This window comes from Rutilus rutilus (assembly GCF_951802725.1).
Source record: "Rutilus rutilus genome assembly, chromosome: 8".
In the NCBI taxonomy this organism is placed as follows: Eukaryota; Metazoa; Chordata; class Actinopteri; order Cypriniformes; family Leuciscidae; genus Rutilus; species Rutilus rutilus.
In genome coordinates this window covers 31,889,768-31,910,651 of record NC_140222.1, presented here as the reverse complement: position 1 = coordinate 31,910,651, position 20,884 = coordinate 31,889,768, and the positions used below count along the sequence as shown (strand labels likewise).

The window sequence follows — 20,884 nt, the reverse complement described above, 5'->3', positions numbered from 1 at the left end:
GTTTATCTTAATTACTTACCATTGGGTAATCAATCTCCTACATGTATGTGCTTTTTTATTTCAAACCTACGGTGACGCATGCCACACACATGTTATTTTTTCCACTCAATTATGTCGTAATAACGAGATCTTATGTCGTTAAAACGACATCTTTCTATCGTAATAACGTGATGCTATGTCGTTACAACGACATATTTTCTTAGCCTTATAAGGACATGTGTAGTCATGTACAAAATATGCCTTTATCCACATAACATTGATAGCCATTCATGTCTTTATCATACATCTACGTTCAAAAAGCTGAAGAAATAGCAGCCCCCAATGGACATTCATGTTAAAAGATCAAATTCTGTACACATAATTAATAGCAGATATGAGCCCAGAATACGAACATTGCGTTTAATTGCACATTAGGCTAAGCGTTTTCCTCCCATAGAAAACCCTTAAAGAAAAAGCTTAATGTGGCTTAATAGGCTACTTCAGTGATAAAGATCAAATGCTGTACACACCTCATTAATAAACCATACTATCCTACAGAAAAGCAGATGAGCCCAGAATATGAACGCAATGCATTACACGTTAAGCGTTTTCCTCTCATAGAAACCCTTTATCATAAAGAAAAGATGGCTCTTAACGTGGCTTTCTATGGGAGGATGCCATTGCGGTGTAGTCAAGTTCTATTTCACCCCTAAGTTTGGTTTTTTCAAAATATTCTATTTTCTGTTGAAGACTCCTATTATATAGGGAATGGATATCACCCTGTGTCATTTGTGGAAAATAAATAAATAATCATAAACCTGTCAACGCATACCTCATGCAACAAAAATAAAAAGGAAAATTACAAAACTGCCCACCTCTGTATCACTTCTTTGTGCAGACTCTTAGGCCTCTCTGTAGATGTGCTACTCATATTGCAGTCATAAATAATAGGTACACAAGTATAAATTAAAGGGGTCATAATAATGCCATTTTTGTACAAGCTAATATGATTCTTTAGGGTCTAAATTAAAAGTTTGTAATATACTTTAATTAAAAATTCTCATTAGTATTGTAAGAAAACACTCATTTTACCTGGTCAAAAACAGCTCTGTTTTCAGCACGCTGTTTAAGTGCATGTGTCTTTAAATGATAATGAGCTTTGCTCACCCCGCCCCTCTGTTCTGTGGGGCGTTTTGACACAACACACGGTTGAGGGTATATTTTGAAGAATGGCAGCGGGAGTCTCTGAGGACACATCTGTGCAACCATATCAATTTGAACCAGAGTCAGAAAACAGTACGTTTCTGAATGGTTGGTTAACGTAATGCCACTTTGATCTATCTTTGTATGTACTGGCAGGGTAGAGTAGTAAGATGCGAACGCTATATGTTTACTGATGTATACGTTAGTTCATTGACAGATTGATGTTACAGCTAATGGTCATGAACAACTTTATCTATGCAGTGTTAGGTACAACTGTCAGGGCTGAAGCACAACATTTTTACTGATCTGTTTAAAAAATAACCCGTCTGTGAGACTATGACAGTCATTAGGCACATAAACAACACATACTCAGACAGGAGCTAATACCTTTTTCAATGTTCTCGTTTATAAAGCAGTCTGGTGAAATGATTCGCGCAAACATGAAAGCATTGACGTTGATCGTGGGGAATATTCCCTTCGAAAACAAAACTCAGCCACTGCATCTTCAGCGGTTCGGATTTAGGAACATTCAAATGACTGCTGTGTTCCTTATTACACCCAAGAACAGAACACCACAATCGCTTAGATGCCATTCTGCTCATAGACAGTGCTCCAGCGTATCAACAACGGCGGATTATGATGACAGCTCGCTCACGAGCGAGGGTGGGTCTGTGTTGAAACGCTGCTGTCAATCAACAATCGTGGGAGGGGCGTCCGATCTTGTGACGTCACACGGTCGAACGGCTTGATTTGAGACAGGGGAAAACATATAAGAAGATTAAAAAAAAAACACTGGATGGATTTTTATCATTTTATGATGGTTGTGTACCGGCATTGCCAACACACTTTTCAGTACAATCAACTTGTAAAAGTGCATGTACCATTATATGACCCTTTTAAAGCAGAACTTGGTAACTTTTTTAACTTAATAAATCTGTCTAGAAATCATTTGGATGGTTAAACAACCTGTTCTGGTGATATTGGTGACTTTCCCCGCTCCCCCCAGCGTTCCCAGGCGGAAAACCAACCTTGCAACATGGGGACTACCGTCCCGGCAAGATAGAAATTGGAAATCTCGTGAGAAGCGAGAACGAGAACGAGCGCGAAACACGAATTGCTTTACGGCAATTCGACATAAACACACGCATGTATGATGTATTACCCACCTCGGTAGACATAGCTCCACACGATACAGTTGGCTTGCTCCGATCATAACAAACGCACATGAGCAGCGGTAGAGAGGGGGAGGAGGCCGCCGCAAGTGAGTTTTTTACGACAGTGTTGTGAAATATACACCCTCCCACAGCTGTAGGGGGAGCTCGTGGGGAAAACATGTGACAACAAAAGGGAAAATCAGCGAAGAAGTGACTAGAGTTCGCTAGAGTTGCCGAGTTCTGCTTTAAGTAAAGTCATGTATGCACTTACAGATACTTTCTCTAAAAGACAGTCATCTGAGAGGGTTTCTTCACTGTCCTGTGCATTGGAAACAAATGGGCATTACAAAGTGTTGCACTTTCTTCCCTTTTGATGTAGAGCTAGAGAAAGTCAACTTACTGTACATGCTTCAGCCACCACTTGCTTGGGAACAGGTAAAAGTGTTGGTGTATTGTGTAAAACTGCACAAAAGAAGACACTGGGGGAAAATGTGATCAATAACTCGTGGCAACATATTTTTTACATTAACTACATGCAGGGTTTACTTTCACAAGTTTAACAGTTGATATGACTGAACCAGCCATTGGGATTATAGACCTACTTAATTTAATGCAGCAACAATTTATTTTACAGTGTTAGAGAATTTAAAGTTCATTTACCTTTAATGAGGGAGTTACTGCTACTGCCACCACCTTATTATCATTGTTGTTTACCAGCAACACCCACTGCCCAATCCTCTCAAAGACTTTTCCCTGGGAGACGTGCCTTAGTTCACATGACAAAACAAAGTATCTAAAATAAACATTCTTTATTAACAAATCAGAATTCACACGCAAGAGTTCATGGGAGGAAAAACTTCAACCACAAACCACCAGAAGGAACAGAAAGAACTCAAGGCTTAAATACATGGGGAGAGGTAATCAGTGTGAAGACACAGGTGTATGGAACTATTCAACAAACAAGGAAACTAACTAGGGAACACAGGCGTTGCACAGGGAAAACAGAACCAAAACAGAACATAACATAACCGAATATACATGTTACACAAACATCATCCTGTATAATGCATTAGGAGTTGCTTATAAAAAAAAATTTTTGTTGCAAGATGATGTCACATCTTTCAAAGTTGTATCTTAGCAGATGCTTCACTATTGTGAAAGATCCATCTACAAACAGTTATGAATTTGGAATAAGTTATTGGCAAATCTTCATGCTTCAATAATGCTACGATAAAATCTTCATATTCATGCTTAGAATAGGTTGACTACCTTAAAATCAGCCAATTAGCATATTTAATATTCTATGTGGTTCAGCGAAGTCTGCGGAGCAAGCCAGGAGACGAGCGCGGGGGCAAGTACTGGGCTGCGTTCCAGTCCACTTTTAGACACGCACTTGCGAACTTCCCTAAGCACTTCCCCTCGGGGGAACCCCTGCCACCATTTTGAAGTGCATCCCACTTCATGAAGTGCACGAGGGAAGTTTATATGGACAGACCCTCGTTCCCTCGATTTTGACTTGAGCCTACTTCATATGTACACTTCAGGCACCTATATGTCCCACAATGCCGTACGATTGTGACGTCACCACAGATCTTGTCTAATCACCACCACAACAAACAACTCTATGATATATTAATTATAATTTTTTACATTTAAAACAACCCAAACACACCTACATACATTTGGATGCTGCATTAAACAAATTCTTAAAGGGATTTTTTTTATAATAATAAATCAACTCCATAGCTTATTCCAAGTGATCAAGGGCTTAGGACGTTCCACTTCAGCCTATATTGCAGTTTCCGCCAGTAGTGGGCACTTGTGCAACGTAAGCAATGACGTACATTCAAGAGAACGAGACGGAGGGAAGTTAGCGAGTGAAGGGCATGACGATTTTGGACTGGAATGCAGCCTTGGTCAAGTTCAGAGTGTCTAACACCTGCTTCTCGTTTCAGTAATTCCCGGGAGATAGGGGTATAAGCTGCTTGAGGATTGAAAAGACAGAGAGACGCGGTGAACTCAAGGCTGTTTTGGGAAAACCTGAGCGTTCCAAGAAGTGCAGAAAGAATGTTGTTACTCTGATTTTAGCATAATTTTGCTGTTTATTCACAGTAATAATTTGTAAAAACAAATAAATAAATATGGGCCAGCATGAATTCACATTATTTCACAGTAACTTTCTGAGTAATTTGTAAAATAATCCTGTACATTTCTGGCAACTTACTTCTGATGGAGACTGACACAAAGGTTGCACAAGCATTTCATATTCACATTATGTGTTATTGACATGTGATTAGTTTACGTGATGGGCAAGTTCAGAGAAGTTCAGAGACCATGCGTCAAATTCATTTATCAGCTAATTTTGATCAGTGGTCAATTAATCAGAGCATCCCTAGCTGGCACAGAATTTGAATTTTTAGTAAAAAATGTGCCATCTTTGCTCTTAGTGGTTCATTGCGTAAGGTGCTATTGTTATTTAACTAACAGCTCTAGAGCCACAAAAAAAGGTGCCATACATCAATCATCTCATGACAATGCTGATTGGCTGATGGAGCCACAAAAACATGCACAGTCCTAAATATGTCACGAGCAATTCAGAATTTTCATACTGAAAATTACTTGTATTAAGAGTAAAACAAAGTAAAATGACCAATTATAAAATATTTCAAGTGAAACTGTGACATGGTCCTCAAACTAATATTGACTTTAGCCAGGGTGACCTAACCTAAAACTGATAGTCTTATGCCAAATCTGTCTATATTGTGTTCTTTGAGAGCAAAAAGCTACAAAAAAAAGCAGAGCAAAGTGTATCAAATGATACTGGGCTATCCAATAGAACTGAACTACACAGCGCAACCCACAGGACAGTGGATTGATTTACCTTGAGTGACCCTATGAAAACAAAGCAATTTCTGATTGTCTTTTCCAATAAATAAATCCACTATGCTATGAGTGATCACTGTAGATGGTTTGATTAGGTTGAGGGACTCAAATGTATAAAAGTTTGGCATTTATAGGCATTAGGCCAATATCAAAACCAATGATCAGAAACAAAAAGCGCATCCAGAATTTTCGGTTTCGGCCCAGAATATTCATTTTGATGCATCTCTCTAATATGCACCATTCTACGGAATTGGTGCAAACTGCTGTCCCACAACCAAAAAATAAAATAAAAAAAGTATTCAAATCTTAAATGCTAACTAAGATCCTTCTATTATCTTTTGAATCCAACAAAAATATTTAAAAATGTCAGTAAGTTTATTATATATAAAATCATAATTTATTGGGTATTTTCAATTGGGAGATGGCTGTCCCAAACCCTAACCCTTAAATTTCAACTTATGAAAATGATATTGAAATAATTTTTGCAGTTTTTTCCATTGTTGTTTTTAAAATATATATTTATAATATCTTATCTAAGTTAAAAAAAAATATATGTATATTTTTATTATAATTTATTTTTATATCACGAAACAATGTGTCCCGCATTTTCATGTCACTACTGAAAAGTCTATGTTTTGGTCCATTGGCTGAGTCTGATTTTTGATCAGGAAATATTCCTGTGTCCCTCTCTCTTACAGCTACATGGTGAGTAGATAGAGCCCATCATTTTGAGGTAAATGTGTTCATTTCAGCAAACATTTTAGTATATCTTCTCAAGGGACAATAATATAGAAATGAAACTTGTATATATTTTAGAGTAGTAAATGTGCTGCTTGTATATAAGTATATATTTACTGTCCTCTGAAAATAATTCAACATACAGCCATCATTGTCAAAATAGCTGGCAACAAATGTGAGTACACCCTAAGTGATAATAGTTGTATGTCGTTTAACCATGCAAAGCCACATGTCCTGAAAAAATAAATGAACTACTTTATCTATTCTACTAACAATACATACACACACACATATATGTATGTATTGTTAGAATAGATTAAGTAGTTCATTTATTTTTTCCAGAGCTATATATATATATACTGTATATATATAGATAGATAAATAGATAGATAGATATAACTTTCTGGCAAATGAAGACAAATACAAAATTGTCGTTGGTCATTGCTCTTGATGGTGACATGACAGGACAGGGTAACCTAACCTCTAATTGATATTGATGTTCAGAGGTTGACCCAACAGTCCTGTTATGTTTAAAGACATCTGTTAATAATTAATTAAAAAAATAAATAAAGGGGCAGCAGTAAACTAATATAAAAGATCTGATTCTCTGAGTAGCTCTTCACACACCATCAGCCATGAGAGCTGTTGTGCTTGCCCTGACTGTAGCCCTTGTGGGTAAGTTTTATGTTTTGAACTTAAAATAATGTTTTTCTTAAAATATTTCTCTTTAAGAAAGTAAATTAGAACCTCTTAAAATAAATTAGTTAAATTAAGTCATTTTAAAAGCATATTTTCTCATGTGTTTTATTTTATTTTATTTTTTTAGCATGTCAACAGATCAACCTTGGTAAGTAACAAAATTGTAATTTGTAAATAGGTAATTTACAACTATTGTATACTTGCTTAAACTCAACCAAAGAAATACTCTACCATTTTCAGTTCCTGAGTTTGCCCCTGACAAGACCTATGTGTACAAGTATGAGGCTCTGCTCTTGGGTGGTCTTCCTCAAGAAGGTCTGGCCAGAGCAGGAATAAAAGTCAGCAGCAAGGTTCATCTCAGTGCCGTGACAGAGAACACCTTCATGATGAAGGTAATGACCATTATAAACTGTAAACTTTGTAGGTGTTCAACACTAAGGAAAAGATAAAACTGCGTTAGCAAGCATTGACTGTTAAAAGCAACAATTCCCTTGTTTTAAGTGAAAATATTTCTTTTCAGCTCATGGATCCTCTGCTCCACGAGTATGCTGGCATTTGGCCCAAGGATCCATTTGTTCCTGCCACTAAGCTCACCTCAGCTCTGGCTGCTCAGCTTCAGATTCCCATCAAGTTTGAGTATGCTAATGGTGTGGTTGGAAAGGTATTCGCCCCTGCAGGAGTCTCCCCTACAGTACTGAACCTGCACAGAGGAATCCTCAACATCCTTCAGCTCAACCTCAAGAATACCCAGAACATCTATGAGCTGCAAGAGGTAAGAAAGTGATCCTAGTACACTTGATCCATTTTGAGTTCTGCAATCTAATTTTTTTACTTGTTCTTCAAGGCTGGAGTTCAGGGAGTGTGTAGGACCCACTACGCCATCAGTGAGGATCCAAAGGCCAACCACATTATTGTCTCCAAGTCTAAGGATCTGAGCCACTGCCATGAGAGAATCATGAAGGACATCGGTTTGGCGTACAGTGAGAGGTGTGCTGAATGCACAAAGGTAATAAAGAAGACTGGAAAGAATTGAAATATTTACTCAGTATAATGAAAATGCCAAGAGTCAAATGGTCACATACCTTTCTCCCAACAGAGGGTCAAGAGTCTGATTGAAACTGCATCTTACAACTACATCATGAAACCATCTGCCGCCGGTGTACTGATCGCTGAAGCAACAGTTGAGGAAGTGCATCAGTTTTCACCCTTCAATGAGATCCATGGTGCTGCACAGATGGAAGCAAAGTAAGATTGGTCGTCTGTGAGATTTCTCTTAAAAATATGAAGTAACAATATTACTAAGAAATAAAGGTTTTTTTTTTTTTTTTTAGACAAACCTTGACTTTTGCTGAGATTGAGAAGACGCCTGTTGTTCCAATCAAAGCTGATTACTTGGACCGTGGATCCTTGCAGTATGAGTTTTCAACTGAAATTCTTCAGACCCCCATTCAACTCCTGAAGATCAGTAATGCACCAGCCCAGGTATAATTCATTACTCAAAATCTTTAACAGTCTCCAAGTGAAAGCCTTTGATCCATGATCAACTGAGTGTTGCCCTTACTCTCTCTAGATTACCGAGGTCTTAAAGCACCTTGCTGAAAACAATGTGGCCATGGTCCATGATGATGCTCCACTTAAGTTTCTTGAGCTCATCCAGCTCCTGCGTGTTGCCACCTTGGAGAATATTGAGGCTATCTGGGCTCAGTTCAAAGACAAACCAGTTTACAGGTACAATATCTGAGCAATATGTTCATAAGAATATAGTTCAAAGACAATTTTTTATTATGAATATATTTTAAAACAATGAATCTGTTAGGCGCTGGCTTCTGGATGCTCTTCCTGCTGTTGGCACACCAGTCATTGTAAAATTCATCAAGGAGAAGTTCCTGGCTGGTGAACTTTCCATTCCTGAGTTCATTCAGGCTCTTGTGGTTGCTCTGCAAATGGTCACTGCTGATTTGGAGTCCATCCAGTTGACAGCTGTGGGTAAAATCTTACTATACTCAAAGTGCTGTTCTTCAAATCTTACCAAAATCAAATTAATAATTTATGTATGTTGTTGAACAGAGTTTGGCTATGCACGAGAAAATTGCCACAATCCCAGCTCTTCGTGAAGTCGTCATGCTGGGATATGGTTCCATGATTGCCAAATACTGCGTTGAAGTTCCCACTTGCCCCGCCGAGCTCCTCAGGGTAAACACCTCAAGACCTCCATACATTTCTGCCCTGGACTTAATATAATATTTTTCAATTATAGTAAATATTATCTTACTAAATATTATTAATATTATTTGTCTAAATGTATGTGCCTTAAACTCCTCAGCCCATCCATGAGATTGCTGCAGAGGCCATTTCAAAGAATGACATTCCTAAAATCACTTTGGCTCTGAAAGTTCTGGGCAATGCTGGTCACCCTGCTAGTCTTAAACCCATCATGAAGCTCCTACCTGGACTGAGAACTGCAGCTACTTCTCTGCCTCTTAGAGTCCAGGTTGATGCCATCTTGGCCCTGAGGAACATTGCCAAGAAAGAGCCCAAACTGGTAAGTGTCAGACATTGTAGGAATCAATTACTGTAAAACATTATACATATTTTCTTCCCATAATATACTAACCTTGTTTCTTGGCTCAGGTTCAGCCAGTGGCCCTGCAGCTTGTATTGGACAGGGCTCTCCACCCTGAAGTGCGTATGGTTGCTTGTATTGTGTTGTTTGAGTCCAAGCCCTCAGTGGCTCTCGTCTCCAATCTTGCTGGTGCTTTGAAGACTGAGACTAACATGCATGTTGCAAGCTTTGCCTATTCCCACATCAAGTCCTTGACCAGAATCACTGCTCCGGATATGGCATCTGTGTAAGAACAAATAATTTCTCACATATTTTACTTCACCACATAAAATAAGCACAAGCCAGAGGTAATAATGGTTGTCCATTTCAGTGCGGGTGCAGCTAATGTTGCCATCAAGCTCATGAGTCGCAAACTGGACAGGCTTAGTTTCCGTTTCAGCAGAGCCATTCAGCTGGACTTCTATCATAGTGAGTCTAGCCATTTTTATAAGAGAGCTAAAAAATGAACAGTGTCATGGGTGTTTCTTAAAATGTGTAAAAAAATCTCCTGACACATTAAATGTATTCTTACCTCTGTCCCGGTGCAGCTCCTCTTATGATTGGAGCTGCTGGTAGTGCCTACATGATCAATGATGCCGCCACCATCCTGCCCAGAGCTGTTGTAGCTAAAGCACGTGCTTACCTGGCTGGAGCTGCTGCTGATGTTCTTGAGGTGGGACAAGCAAGAGTTATTAAAAAACATGTTCATGGTTTTAAAATGTTTAAGTGTCAGTCTTCACTCAGTTGATTCTCTCAAACAGATCGGTGTGAGAACTGAAGGAATCCAGGAGGCTCTTCTACAATCTCCTGCTGCAGATGAAAGTGTTGACCGTATCACAAAGATCAAGCGCACACTGAGAGCTGTAAGTTTTCATGTCCAGTGTACAGTATAATTGTGTACTTTTAAGTAATATTATAAGCATGACATAGGCATATGTGTGTGACTTCTCTTTTTTTATTCCTCAAGCTCGCAAACTGGAAGACCTTGCCAAACAATCAGACACTGGCTTCAGCCTATATCAAATTACTTGGACAAGAAGTGGCTTATTTCAACATTGACAAGACCATAATTGAAGAAGCTATACCGGTATTGTGTTTTAGCTCATGTCTACTCTCTCATTATCATATGTTTTTGAGATCTGTCTCACAAATAATTCTTTTACTTAATTCTAACAATTAGAATTAAGTTTCTCATAAACACTATCCCCAGATGGTCACTGGACCCAAACCACGTGAACTGTTGAAGAGTGCCCTTAAAGCTTTGCAGGAAGGAGTTGCCTTCCAGTATGCCAAACCCCTGCTTGCATCTGAAGTGCGTCGTATCTTGCCAACAGCAGTTGGTTTGCCCATGGAGCTCAGTTTGTACACTGCTGCTGTCGCTACTGCAAGTCTCAATGGTATGTTTTTTTTCTTATAATTTTTTTATCCTTTCCTTGGACATGAGGGTGTCACTTTGAAGGTTGATGTTAATCTGTTCATCCCTCTAGTTAAGGCCACCATTACACCTCCTCTCCCCGAGGAGATTGAGACTATGACTCTTGAGCAGCTCAAGAAGACTGATATTCAACTCCAGGCTGAAGCTAGACCAAGGTATACTTTTGCAGCTACATTTATGAAGATGAGATATAATGTATACAACAACAGTTTTACAAACAATCTCCCTTATTCTTATTTCAGTATTGCTCTCCAGACCTTTGCTGTGATGGGAGTGAACACTGCCTTGATCCAAGCTGCTGTTATGGCAAGAGGAAAGATCCGTACTATTGCCCCTGGAAAAGTGGTTGCAAGAGCAGACATTCTCAAGGGCAACTACAAGGTGGAGGCTCTGCCTGTTGAGCTTCCTGAACACATTGCTGATGTGAGGTAATGCAATCTTAGTCAGACCAGTGGAGAAAACATTCTGAAGCAATTCATAAATAGCTCAAAAGATTTCTGAAAGTGAGATGTGACCCACTTTTTTTGTGTTCCAACAGCTTTGAGACTCTTGCTGTGGTCAGAAACATTGAAGAGCCCAACGCTGAGAGGATTGTTCCCTTAGTACCTGAGGTGGCCATGCAAAATGACCAGACTCCTGCTGCTCCATTTCACAAGACTCTCTGTCTTGCTGTCCCATACATTGAAATCAAGGGGTGCGTTGAGGTGCACTCTCACAATGCTGCTTTTATCAGAAATTCTCCTCTCTTCTACATAATTGGACAGCACTCAGTCCGTGCTGCACTGACAAGAGGTATACATTCAGAGAAGAGTATTAATTTCAGAGAAAATTACAGAAAAATTTGCAGACAAGATAATAATTGTCATTTTGGCTTTAGCTGAAGGTCCTGCAGTTGAAAGACTGGAGCTTGAAGTCCAAGTTGGTCCTAGAGCTGCTGAGAGACTCCTTAAGCAAATCAGCCTCATTGATGAACAGACTCCAGAAGGAAAGGCCTTCCTGTTGAAACTGAGGGAAATTCTGGAGACTGAAGACAAAAATAGGTCCGTCTCTTCTGAAAGCAGCAGTAGCAGCCGCAGTAGCAGCCGCAGCAGCAGTAGCAGCAGTTCAAGCTCCTCCATGTCCGGCTCTCGTATGAGTAAGGTGAGGACGTGGAATGTAGCGTGTTGGTTAGGTAGTCAATATTTGTGTCATAGATATATTTGTTCACTGAATCATTTTAAATGGATTTTTAGACTGCCACTATCATGGAGCCCTTCAAGAAATTCCACAAAGATCGGGTAACTACTAAAAAGCTAAATTTTTATATTATTACTTTAGATTATATCGATTACTTATTACAAAACTTATTTTTGCTTGCAGTTCTTGGCACCCCATGGTGCTTCAAAGGCAGTAAGCAGTGGAAGCACTGCATCTAGCTTTGAGGCTCTCCAGAAACAGGTGAATCAATTAGTGTCATTAATAACATATGAACATATAACCCAAAGTTGACATTTTATACTAAAATCCACTTAAATTGATTATGGTTTATGCTTTCAGGCTAAGTTCCTCGGAAATGATCTTCCACCTGTTTTTGCTGTCATTGCCCGTGCTGTGAGAGTTGACCACAAGCTGCTGGGCTACCAACTTGCTGCTTACTTTGACAAGCCAACAGCAAGAGTGCAGCTCGTTGTTTCCTCCATCGCTGAAAATGACAACCTGAAGATCTGTGCTGATGGTGCCCTGCTGAGCAAGCACAAAGTCACTGTAAGACTGGAACTATTATCGAAATTAATTTCTCAAGTGAAATAATTTACATCATTACCATCGTTTGAACACAAATGTCCTTTAGGCCAAGGTTGCTTGGGGTGAAGAATGCCAACAGTATGCAGTCACTGCTAAAGCTGAAGCCGGTGTCCTGGGCGAATTTCCTGCTGCACGTCTAGAGCTGGAATGGGAGAGGCTGCCAATAATTGTCACCACATACGCCAAAAAGTAATGTTCAGCAACACTGAATGACAAATGTATTGTATAGTTTAGAAAATGGAACTTGTTTAATCTGCTCTTCTTTGTGCATCCCTTCACAATTAGGCTGTCTAAGCACATCCCTATGGCGGCTCTCCAGACGGGCTTTAGACTAGAAAGAGCAACGAACAGTGAGAAAGAGATTGAACTGACTGCAGCCTTGCCAACTCAGAGATCCTTGAATGTCATTGCTAGGATTCCAGAGGTGAAATTGTTTTCAGTTAAATTATGATTCTCACAGAGATATAATAAGAAAATTCAACAAATTATTTTTGTTCCTGCTGCTCTAGATGACACTGTCAAGGATGGATATTCGTCTCCCTGTCGCTGTTCCCATCAATCCAGACGGAACTCTTTCCATTCATATCGATGAGGACATTCTCTCCTGGATCCAGAAACATATCAAGGAAGAATAAGAAATTAATTACATTTTACATTTTCACATTCAGTTTAATTTAATACATTCCCACTCTTGTGATATCTGTAATGTAATGCAACCAAATTCTAATAAATACCCTGCAAGTGTCAGAATTGTGCGAACTGCTTTTATTTTACAATTCTCAGTACTCATAAAAGTTTTTTTTTTTTTTTTTTTTACTTGACAATAAGATTACAATTTATTATTTATTTATGAAAGATATATAAAATACGGTGACTGAGAGGGGGCATGTTCGGTTTGCATAGTTTTGTCGTGGTCACGAGTCACGACATATTAATTTGTGGGAACGTGACATGTCATGGCCAAAAGATAAGTTTGTTGAGGTAACAACAACATTTTTATGTTGTGGCCAAGTGATGTGAAGTCGTGGCTTTAAAATCCTATGTTGAGGGAATGACATATTTTTCTTATGGCCATGGATTCTTATGTTGAGGGAACAATATCAACTGTATTTCTTGTGGCCATGAGTTTAATGTGTAAACAAACCTGCATAGCAACATGGCAATAACTGGATTTTGTTAATAAATTATTATTTTATTTTAAAGTAAGAATGGAAAAAGTGCAGTAGAAACGATCATATTAACCTATATTATACTATAATATCATATTATATTATGCGCTAGACAGCATTCAAATTAAGTTTATTAGCAATAAATGTTAAAAGATTATGTAAGAGCATAAAATAATATAGGCCTAAAAGAAAACCCCTGAGCTGCCTACACGCCTTCCGGGAGGGGGAGGGTACTGTCAGGGTACTGTACTGTTGTGTGTGTTTTGATTCATGTTTGTATTTCAGGCCTTGTCCACACAGAGACGCTTAATCTGGTTCCCTTATCATCATTTAAACAAACTAAAGCTTGTTCCTCCATAAACTCTTCTACAACCCCTCCATTACTATCTGTGCATAAACTTCCCAAAAGTGAATTATGTGCATTAAAATATCCATACCATATCAAATAAGAACCTTTGTTCTTATTATGTTCATTTCATCTAATTGCATGGATTATAAAAGTTGAGCACCTTTATCCCTCCTCCATGTGTCCACACCTCTACAACCACACATTCACTCTGAGTATCTAATATTCTTTCTCTAAAAGCACCCCATCTTTAAAGGAGAACTCTGCAACTCTAGCGAACTCTAGTCACTTCTTCGCTGATTTTCCCTTTTGTTGTCGCATGTTTTCCCCACGAGCTCCCCCTACAGCTGTGGGGGGGGGCGTATATTTCACAACACAGTCGTAAAAAACTCACTTGCGGCGGCCTCCTCCCCCTCTCTACCGCTGCTCATGTGCGTTTGTTTTGATCGGAGCAAGCCAACTGTATCGTGTGGAGCTATGTCTACCGAGGTGGGTAATCTGGTAATACATCATACATGCGTGGGTGTTTATGTCGAATTGCCATAAAGCAATTTGTGTTTCGCGCTCTTTCTCGTTCTAGTTCTCGCTTCTCACGAGACTTCCAATTTCTATCTTGCCGGGACGGTAGTCCCCAAGTTGCAAGATTGGTTTTCCGCCTGGGAACGCTGGGGGAAGCGGGGAAAGTCACCAATATCACCAGAACAGGTTGTTTAACCATCCAAATGATTTCTAGACAGTTTTATTAAGTTAAAAAAGTTACCAAGTTCTCCTTTAACAAAGTTTCCACATTTGATCCAATTCTACCCTTTCTAACCAACTTGTAACCAAGAATGATACAAATTTAATTGCGGATGAAGCCAAGTCTCCTGAATTCAAATAATGTCTGTAACACTGTTGACTGATGTACAAACCTTTTAAATTCTTGGCCATTCGCAATCAAACTTCGGGGATTCCATTGTAGTATTTTCATTTCATGGTTTTACTTCTTTGACTTCCTGAAGGATCACATATCACTGCAGTTCCTTCGGTTTGTCCAAGTAACGTCTAAATCTGTTCTACTGAAATTTCAGTAATACCAGGTGTTGAGCAGCTGCGGATATTATGATTTTCAGTTTTGGCTGTTTGAGACTTCTGCTATAAATGCCACAAAATTGATTTTGTTTACCACAAGCATGTTTCCATCTGTGGTATATTTTTACCTAAACCTAACTATCTGGGTCTCATCTACAAATCGACGTCCCCGAACGTCTACTGTCGACGTTTAGTCTATCTGGGTCTCGTCTACAAATCGACGTCCCCTGGGTCTCGTCTACAAATCAACGTCCCTGTCCAATCACCTAACTAAATTGTTTCCCTAAACTAGCTTCCTTCCTAAACTAGCTTCCTTCCTAAACTAGCTTCCTGTGCAGGAATAAATCGACAAACAGACCTGCAAATGTCCTTTAAATGCTTTAATCACGGCCAGGAGATCTTCCCGAGCAGTTCTCAGGGAATCTCTCCCAAGAAGCAAGGCTGGAGGATCTCAGACAAATTCCATTGAGAATCCCAACAGAAAACACGGATACAACAGTTTTTATAGAATCGAGAAAACAAATAAGACTAACATGTCACCTTCAATATGATTGGTTCAATTGGTTCAAAAGCCCCAACCTTTTTCCTCTGTCACTGGCACAAGCAAACTCTGTTTCTGTGATTACTTATTACAAGGATTGAGAACTAGTCATCTGTCTAGTTTCACTTCCCCTTTTTGTTATTTATACACACACACACACAAATTTTCCCCAAATAACATTTAAAAGCATATGAATGTTGTTCCTGCAAGAAAAACAAATGTTAGTTGATTAATTAAAGTTGATTAATTAAAAAATCCATCACACATCCAAGAGACATTTATGACTGCATGCATCTTTAGATTGAGTTGTGACATTTTCATTCAATTTTCCATTTACAGCTTGTACTTGTTTAAAGGAGAACTCCGGTCAATTTTAACATTGAGCTCATTTTTTTGTACATTTGGAGTGCTGTCAGTACAGAGAACAACGACAAAAATCGGTGTTGCCTACACCGTGTTATCCTCGTTTTAAAATTTGCACCCTGTTGACTTCAATGGGGCAAGTTTTAAACCTGCTTTTAGCCTCTTAACATCCTTGATGTGTCATTACAAGTGCACAGGTCATGTGAGTGATTCCTTCGGAGTGAACGCCGGTGAATCTGACTGCAGTAGATGTGAAAGAAATATATAAAAAATGATGTTTATTCAGCCAGCGCACATACCTGTATTTACATCCTGTTTTCGGTCGAAGTCCACAGTAATCGATTGTCGAGTTCACGCGCATAGGTTTAGTACCTATGATCACGCGCGTGAACTCGACAATCGATTACTGACGGGATCAGTAGTGATGGCAAAATGAGGCTTCCTGAACCACTGAGACCTCGCAGCCCATTGCTTCAGCCAAAGGTTCATTACTCGAAGCTTCATTCAACATTGACACCTAGCTACTGTGCAAAGAAATAGCAGACAAATAAATTCATTCTGAACCAGTGTTGCGGGCGCACCCTCCCTCTCTCCCTCCCTCCCTCATTTATTTTATATAAATTAATTTTTTTATAAAAAAAGGTATATTTTATAAAAATACTTTTATAAATAAAAATATTTATTTGTAATGTAAATATACAAATAAATATGTATATTTATTTGTATATATATTTAAATGTATATTTTATAAAAATGTTTTTTTATAAATAAAAATATTTATTTATTTTGTACTCACTGTTGATGTCTGTAACCTTTCATTTGCAATAATAAAAAGACATGATCAGACATTTGTCCATTACTGTGTATAATATAAGTATTTTTCTTTGTCTGAATTTACTTTGTCTTTAAATTTTTTGGATAGTGACAGTATGAACAACAACAGTGACACTGTGTTGAGTGCAGTGCTTATGTTACAGGGAGTGTAATAAAGTACATTTATTCATTTAGCAGATTGTAGATAACAGATTAAAGTAAACTGCAACAGAATAGTCCAGAAGGAAGGATTACAATAGATTTTTTATTAAGAAACAGAATTATTTCAAGTGTGTTGGGGTTTAGACGATTCCTCTTCTTGGAAAAAATCTCTCCAGCCTTGGAAAAGATCCTTTCACAAGGAACAGAGGATGCAGAGGAACGTAAAAATGGCAGTGGTACAAATGAGGACACTGATGCTTCTGTTGAGCCCAGACAGGGAAGGATTCCCTCTTTCTTGCTGTCTCCATTACCAAGAAAAAGGAAGAGTCACAAAAAGCAAACAAAACCAAAAGGGCAATCCAAATAAAAAAGCAATCCAGTCCAGGTCAAAAAATCTAGAGCAATCCAAATAATCTTATCTAATTAATATAACAAGACTATAATATAGCTAGGCCTACTATAATAATAATATAGGCTACTATAACTATTCTAACCTGATAATGTAATAATATACAGCCCTCACATATGACACAATAACGACAATGACAATGATAGTTTACTAACTCTCTGACACTACTACAACTCCTGACAACACCCACGAGGCACGAGTTTCGAATCGCCTTTTATCCGGAAGTATGGCGAGCGGATAATGCCTTTTCTAAGTCTACCCTGAAGAAGGCGAAGGAGCAGTCTACCCTTCCGTCGCCGTCAGTCCGTGTCTATTTTTGAATGGGATTGATAGAGACGTCAGACGACAGACCGGCGGCGGCGTCACAGTAGTAACGTATACCTTACGGCGACGTGGCGACGGCGTACGTGAGAAATGTATAAAAAATCATAACGTCTGAACCAGGCACGTCGCCTAATAAGACGCCTGATACACACGTCGTCCCTCAGTACGTCGCCTAATAAGACGCCTGATACACACGTCGTCCCTCAGTACGTCGCCTAATAAGACGCCTGATACACACGTCGTCCCTCAGTACGTCGCCTAATAAGACGCCTGATACACACGTCGTCCCTCAGTACGTCGCCTAATAAGACGCCTGATACACACGTCGTCCCAATCTAATGTTATTTTTCCGATGTTGATAACGAAAAGTGAAGGAAGCTTTTCTTTAAAGTGAATTTTTGTTTAATATTAAAGCCTCTTAATTTTAAATTTGTCATCACCCAATTGCTTGGATTTAATAAAAAAAAGAAGTGAATATTCCATAAACAGGCTCTAACTTGTTGGTCTTTCTACAGCAGTGTTTCAATAAATGGTCTATCTTTTCTAGACAGAAAAGTTAACAACAAAGTAATAAAAATCTTTTATTTGCAAAATCTATCCCTGCCTCCAGATACAAATGGTCCCCCTTGTATGAAAATATTAATTGGAATAGAGCATGGAGTAACCCACATACATTTTTAATTACAAACAAATTAAAAGAAATATAATTTATTACCCCTGTAACAAGATTATCTCTAAATTTATAGCCTACCGTAGACGAAAAATGCAGCTTTTGCTTTATGGAAACGGAAACGTTAGACCATTTATTCTATAATTGCTCACATAGCTCTTCTCTGTGGAATGATAGGCTATAGCCTACAATGTTTCATTAATGGCAACAACAATGTTTCAACAACTTGGCTCAAACATAGCCTACATTTATCTAATTTTGATATCTTCTTTTACTTTTCTGACTCAAATTTCTCTGTACAATATATAGTCGACTTAATCATTTTGCTTGGAAAATTCTTTATTCTTAAATCGAAGTTTATGAAAAACTACGGTGACGCATTGCTGCCACATACATATAATTTTTTCCACTCAATTATGTCGTAATAACGAGATCTTATGTCGTTTTAACGACATATTTCTGTTATAAAGATGAAGATTGACATTTCGTTAATTAAACAAAATAAGAACACAATGTTGTTAAAAATAAACAACTTAGGCTATGTTCTGTTAGATGTGTTTTGACTACTTTTTGTTTAATTATCTATAGGTAATGAAGATATAGCCTATTAACAAAAATAAATATAGGCTATATATAATTAATATATTATATACTAAAAAAAAATTATAGGCCTATATAAAATATATTTTTAAAAAGGGCCTCATTGATTCATTTTGCCTGATTGGGGGCTGTTACTATTTTCATAAGCTTTTTGAACCTAGAAGTGTGAAAAAGGATAGGCTGTCAATTTTATGTGGATTATAAAGGCAAAAAAAAAAAAAAAGATGTCGTGACATCTCGTTATTACGAGAAAAATATGTAGTTTTAACGACATAAGATCACGTTATTACGAGAAAAGATGACGTTAAAACGACATAAGATCTCGTTATTACAACATAATTGAGGGGAAACAATAATATGTATGTGGCAGCAGCTATGCGTCACCGTAGTACTGCTCTTGATGTAAAGTGTAACAATTATCGTCAGTTATCCTCTTGCGCCCTCTGTTGGCATTTGTACATAATATACATATGTTCATTGTTTATATATTTCTTCATGTATTTTAATAGTGTTGTTAAATAAAATAAAATAATTAATTACTTTTAATACCCTACTTTATTTGAACCAATTATATTGCCTCATTTGTAATTATGTATTTAAGTCATACTAAAGGCTATTGTTCACTTCAGATCTATCTTTATGACCAAAAAATATATAGCCTAAATAAATAGTCGACACTGACAGCCCTAGTCTTGAACATTTGACCATGAACCTACATTGTTTAGCATTTTGTGACTAAACGACTATTTCCCTGTCTTATTTTTTCATTGTTGATTTCTTGAAAATAATAGGCTATTAAAATACTTTCTTGTCACCTTCTCCTGTAAACAATATCGTGAATAGTTTCATTTTGTGTATTCGCCATTATGGTCAACTGTGTAAATTAAAATTATTACCACCTTCAAAAGTAAAAACTCAGACTGACACATTCCAGAATACTATGTTTATAGATTACAATTAATGAATTTATCTGTTCAACTTTAAAGTTGTTGTTAATAATTGTGCAAAAAATTGTGACTTTGATGGTGTATAATTTGCATAGCCCTCATATCCAGTAGAAAGTGAGTGAATTATTTAAAAAAAAAAAAAAAAACTATGTTCGTAAACCATTCAGAGATGACATTAATGACATACACAACTTTGTATACAATACAAAATTTGTATCAATGATATTTTCAATGTCATCAGAATACAAGAAAAGAATGATTGATTAGAAAGATAACAAAGGAAAGATAAGAAAAGCTAGGGGGGGAAATAGATATTATTTTATTGTGATGCGACGTTGGAGTCATGCTGTGGTGAGACGTTGGTGTCACGCGTCTGTGATGCGACGTGCTGTGGTGAGACGTTGGAGTCACGCGTCAGTGGTGCGACGTGCTGTGATGCGACGTTGGAGTCACGCGTTGGTTTCACCCGTCTGTGGTGCGGCGTACCTCTTCTGTCACGTAAAAGTACACGACTGTAGACTTCGGTAAGTTATCCGTGGCATTATCCACTCGCCATACTCAGACCGAACCGATGACGTATCCACACAAACCGAGGCCTCGTTTGTCATTAGTCACGTGATTTTCACGTTAACAACACAAGCCTCGAATCGCGGCTTCATCTGGCACGCCCACTTTTTCTCGATACACGCTCCGACGCCTCGGTTCAAACATCACTAGGGATCAGGAAAGGTCCATGAGTCAACACTCGAAGCACATGTCGGCAAACTTGCCCACAAGGCTATCATGGTGCGATATAGCTGAGTAAAAAGTATGGACTCATTAATACCTTTGGCTTATTCCAAATACTACAAATTGCATACTGTGTCTCCAATAACAAATGTGCATTATTAGACAGATAAAACTTAGCTATACTTTGTACAAAATACTATTGTATACTATAATGTATTTTAAAAATTGTATACTTTCAATGCATTGTTACAATGATCATTTCCAG

General features: G+C 38.1%; 1 protein-coding gene across 1 annotated transcript; it reads left to right on the top strand.

The window, feature by feature from the left end:
* Positions 1–6,531: 6,531 nt before the first annotated feature.
* On the top strand, positions 6,532–13,225 carry LOC311296182 (vitellogenin-like). The gene is made up of 27 exons (XM_084417857.1): positions 6,532–6,632; positions 6,784–6,804; positions 6,897–7,048; positions 7,177–7,428; positions 7,501–7,662; positions 7,753–7,901; positions 7,988–8,138; positions 8,227–8,384; positions 8,473–8,638; positions 8,724–8,849; positions 8,980–9,198; positions 9,288–9,505; positions 9,590–9,687; positions 9,807–9,931; positions 10,020–10,121; positions 10,226–10,345; positions 10,469–10,655; positions 10,746–10,848; positions 10,936–11,121; positions 11,232–11,485; positions 11,571–11,833; positions 11,926–11,970; positions 12,053–12,130; positions 12,230–12,436; positions 12,522–12,664; positions 12,761–12,899; positions 12,985–13,225. Exons 1-27 carry the CDS (start codon positions 6,593–6,595, stop codon positions 13,108–13,110), a joined length of 3,990 nt encoding a protein of 1,329 aa, XP_084273983.1. The 5' UTR covers positions 6,532–6,592; the 3' UTR covers positions 13,111–13,225.
* The last annotated feature ends 7,659 nt before the right edge of the window (positions 13,226–20,884 follow it).